Source organism: Nicotiana tabacum, chromosome 16 (assembly GCF_000715075.1).
Source record: "Nicotiana tabacum cultivar K326 chromosome 16, ASM71507v2, whole genome shotgun sequence".
In the NCBI taxonomy this organism is placed as follows: domain Eukaryota; kingdom Viridiplantae; phylum Streptophyta; class Magnoliopsida; order Solanales; family Solanaceae; genus Nicotiana; species Nicotiana tabacum.
The window spans coordinates 12,890,238-12,894,883 of NC_134095.1; the positions used below are offsets into that span (position 1 = coordinate 12,890,238).

General features: G+C 37.9%; 1 protein-coding gene across 1 annotated transcript; it reads right to left on the bottom strand.

Moving 5' to 3' along the window:
* Nucleotides 1-917: 917 nt before the first annotated feature.
* On the bottom strand, nucleotides 918-4,119 carry LOC107789361 (subtilisin-like protease SBT3). The gene is made up of 2 exons (XM_016611158.2): nucleotides 1,871-4,119; nucleotides 918-1,672 (listed from the first exon to the last, which is right to left on the bottom strand). Exons 1-2 carry the CDS (start codon nucleotides 3,633-3,635, stop codon nucleotides 1,119-1,121), a joined length of 2,319 nt encoding a protein of 772 aa, XP_016466644.1. The 5' UTR covers nucleotides 3,636-4,119; the 3' UTR covers nucleotides 918-1,118.
* Between the last annotated feature and the right edge of the window lie 527 nt (nucleotides 4,120-4,646).

The window sequence follows — 4,646 nt, forward strand, 5'->3', positions numbered from 1 at the left end:
CCGGGCTTGTATTTCTTCATAAATCGGGCTATGAACACCATGATCTACAACTACAAGCTCCTTTTTCTTTCTTTTTCTCTTTACTTCTTTTGTGGGGAAATCATAAATCATAAACTGATAGAGTTGTAGCACTAGGTTGGAGAAGCTAATTTTTAAAATGTTACTATTGATCACATGTTTATAGGATTTTCTGATTCTTATATTCTTTCACTTACATGAATATAAACAGATTCTTTTAATCTGTCAATCCATTTACTATATACATTTTACTCTCCAACTTTTAACACATCATACTTTAAACAACATTATTAGTATATGCATATTCATCAATTATGGCACAATAGAAGATAAACAGAAAAGAAGTGAGATTGAAAGGGATACAATTTTATGAGAATTAGAGGAACTATATGCAAAGAGAGCGAGATGAATTGAAAAATAGGTAACATTAACGATATGGATAGGAGCCTTGGAGCAATGGTAAAGTTGTCTCCAAGTAATCGAAGGTCACGAATTCGAGCCACAGAACAAGTCTGATACTTGCATTAGGTTAGACTGTCTACATCACACCCCTTAGGGTGCGGCCCTTCCTCGGACCCTTCGTGAATGTGGGATGATTCTTTCACCGGGCTGCCCTTAATTTATCAATTTAAAGCTTCACTTTGGCTCATTTTTAGTCAAACATTAAGGTAAAAAGAAGTTAATACTGTAATCATCCTGGAGTTTAGAGACAAAAGTCGTCGACAAACGGAGTTGGAGAAGCTGAATCTCCGTAAAGATATGAGTGAACATTCAAATTATTCAATTTTATCTGGTCCAAGTTCACAACTAATTTTCAGTTAGGTGTTTGATAAGTTAGAGTGATTCCGAAGCTCAAGTAATCTGCCAGTCTTTTTCACTAGCTGACAGCACGAAAATAATGGGAAGAATATATGTTTATTTCACAATTGTCTGTTACAATATCTCATTTAGAAAACAATTAGTTATAGATCCATGGAAACAACCTCTTGCGGAAATGCAGGGTAAAGCTCCGTACAATAAAACCTTGTGGTCCGGCCCTTCCCCGGACCCCGTGCATAGCGGGAGCTTAGTGCACCGGGCTGCCCTTTATTATTGAATAATCAGTTGTGTCCTGTCAAAGGATCCACTTTTATGCTTGTGGCAACAATTGGACTTCTAACCACATATTTACCTCCAGTTTCTACCCAGCTCAAAGAACCATAAACCACATTATCATCCATAACTATTGGACCTTCTATTCTAAGCTTGTAGCTCAGCTTTTCATACTTCTCTTTGAAAACCAACTTTTCAGGTACAACACTAACTTTAAATTTACCCATTGGAGTGAGATTTGCTGTATATACTGATGTACCATCTTGTAAGTTTGTCACTGTTCTTTTGAATTCTTGAATCCTTTTAGGATCCGACTCTCTGCTGTTCCCATTGAAAAAGCCAATGAAGGATGGATAGTTTAAGTCCAATGATGGGTTGGAGCAAGTATAAGATGAGGATCTTGTGATGATTTTTATTTGTTTGGATGTGAAGTTCAGAGCACAGAGAAGATTGACATAATCTTGTGGTGTCGCATCATAGATAAGTCCAGGATCTAATGCCTTGTTTGGATCGATATGGCCAGCTCCCATGGCTAGAGGAGTAGCAGCAGCATTCCTGCTACCTGTTGAAATATAAAAAACGAAATAATTAAATGCATGCTCACTCTAACAATTTAAGCTTACACAGTTAAACATGGTATAGAGCACGTAAGAGGTCTTAAATTCTACACCATCCAAAAAGTCATAAAATATTTTCACGTGTTTGGTCCATGAAAAAGAATCGAACTTTTAGATGAGATGGTCACACAGTTCAACATTACCTATGTCTCGGATGGGGCTCTGTGTGTTGTCCAACGCACTGGAAGTGGTCATCATGGCAGATCGGATGGCTGCGGGGCTCCATTCAGGGTGTGCGCCTTTTAGAAGTGCTGCTACACCAGAAGCATGTGGACATGACATTGATGTACCAGATATAATATTGAAGTTACTAAAAAGCTTTCCTGAGGTAACATCAGTAACTGGTGATTGCTGTGGCCATGAAGCAAGTATTAAGGCACCAGGAGCCATGAGATCAGGCTTGAGGATACTTGGACAACTCGGTGACGGTCCTCTTGAGCTATAGGTAGCAACTTCTGGTGCTCGTTTAGCACCAATATGTGTCACTTGGAATTCAAGTTTTCCTTTAGGTGCAGAGTTGCTCTTAATGTACTCTAGAACTTTATCACCCTCTTGTAAGTTCAAGAACACAGCCGGGAATTCGCTTTGGAGGTAGAATTCCAAGTCAGTTGTATTAGTTATAAAGACAGCCCCAGCAACTTTTGAATTTCTTACATTGTACACATGCTCACCGACCGAATCATTCTTGTCGAGACAGACAACAAATTTATGTGCATTTTTCTGTAGTTCCTTGTCATCTTGGCATTCGACATAGACAATGGAGCTTTCGCTTGAACTAGAATTCCCAGGGTATAGCGATAAGCCAGTGACTGAAACTCCATTTCCAAGAGTTAATGTTCCAATAAATTCGCGGTCAACTGTGCCAGCTGCAACAGTTAGCACCCAAGGTGTTCCATTGTGCAAAGTCTCATAATAAGGCCCTTCATTTCCTGCAGAGGTGGAAACAAATATACCTTTCTCCAATGCAGCAAATGCGGCAATTGCCACAGGATCTTCGTGTAGTGGAATCGCGTCTATGCCTAAAGACAAGGATAAGACATCCACACCATCTGTAATTGCTTGATCAATTGCAGCAAGAACATCAGACAAGTATACACCTTCTTCCCATAGAGCCTTGTACATAGCCACATGAGCCTTTGGTGCTATGCCTATAGCAGTGCCAGTGGCATAGCCAAAATAAGATGCACCCTCGACATAACTTCCCGCAGCTGTAGAAGAAGTGTGAGTTCCATGTCCATCGGTATCTCTAGCAGAATTCATTGAAATGTTAAGATTTGGATTGTTGGCAAGTAGGCCTTTATTGAAGTAACGAGCGCCAATGAGTTTCTTGTTACACAAAGAGGAATTGAACTCAGTACCACTTTCACATTCTCCTTTCCATCTTGATGGTACTTCACTAATCCCATCATCACTATAGCTTTTACTCTCCGACCATATTCCAGTATCAACTAAGCCAATTATGATATCTTTACCATACTCGGACGTTGGCCATACACCAGACTCAGAGTTTAGGCCAAGAAATTGGGATGTGTGAGTTGTGTCAATTTTAACTGAAATATCCTTAATTGAAGAAACATAGCCTGGAGAATTTTTTATGGCTTCAAGTTCAGAAGGAGAAAGACTTGCACTAAAACCATGTATGGCATTAGTATAAGAATAGACTAGTTTTGAGGACAAGAAGTCTTTGTAATTTGTACTGCTGTCTGATACAGAAGAAAGTGTTGTCAAGTACCAATTATGATGGCTAGAAAAAGCTTTTGGCATGGCTGAAAAATCCATATGAATGATATATGTTTCTGACTTTGCTAGTGAAATTATAGAAATAAAGAAGAAAAGCAACCAAATACACAAGGTAATATGATTTGCCATGTTGAGTAATACACTGAAGAAGGATTTTTTTTTAAACATAAGCTAACTTACTTATATAGAGGAGTGCTAGGTATGGGAAGCCAAAGAATTCCCTTAGTTCCAACTTGTCCATCACTTTGTCCATAATTTCACTATGTACCAAACTGGTATATTATTGGAAGCTTTCAACAAGTTCAACTCTGTACCCTTCTTTAATCATATCTAGCTGTCTTTTGATAATTCTCCATCTATAATTATCAAAATTGCTTTAGTTCTAGACTTGTAGTTTTCGTCTTTAATTTTGGAAAAAGCTTCTTATTAATCAACAGTTTAATCTGTCGATCGATGTCTATGCTTTTAAGTACTCATAATGCTCAATGATGGAACCTAAGATGCAGACAGGGAGTGGATCCCTTATACAATAGTGCCATAGCCACCAAAAGAAAAGCAGACTGACAATTCTATGGACAAGAAGTGGTACACCACAGTGGTCCACAGATTTAAGATGAGATGTAGATGATGAACCATAACCAATCAATTAACTGGTCATCAAAATCTCATAATATATATATATACTATGCTTAATGTCCTAAGTCCTCTAAAAAAGTTTTCTAGATTTAGAATCAGAACTCCAATTTACGCCACTGATGCTTGCATTAGAGTAGCTGCCTACATCACACCTTGTTTACCCTAAAATTGAATAACAATTGAATTTATATGTGGTTTTAAGGATACGTAATATAACTTGTCACAAATGAAGAAGATATATATTAATATCGAAATTGACTGTAAAAGAAATAAATGCAAACCCAACGAATCAAATAGTCTGGCCCTCGAGTTCGATGTCTCTTGAACCAAGTGAAGTTTCAACAGAGTAGCAAGATAATGAAAACTAAAGAAAGGTAGTATATTGCTATATATTGCGTGAATATAATGTATTTTACAAATGATCAGACCACCTTTATATTGTAGAGGAGTCCTACTCTTGATACAATTCAAAATATAGTAAGAAATCTCCTGATTAGCTAATTAATCGGCCTCTTCTTGATACGTGTCGAGATTTCCGCCGTG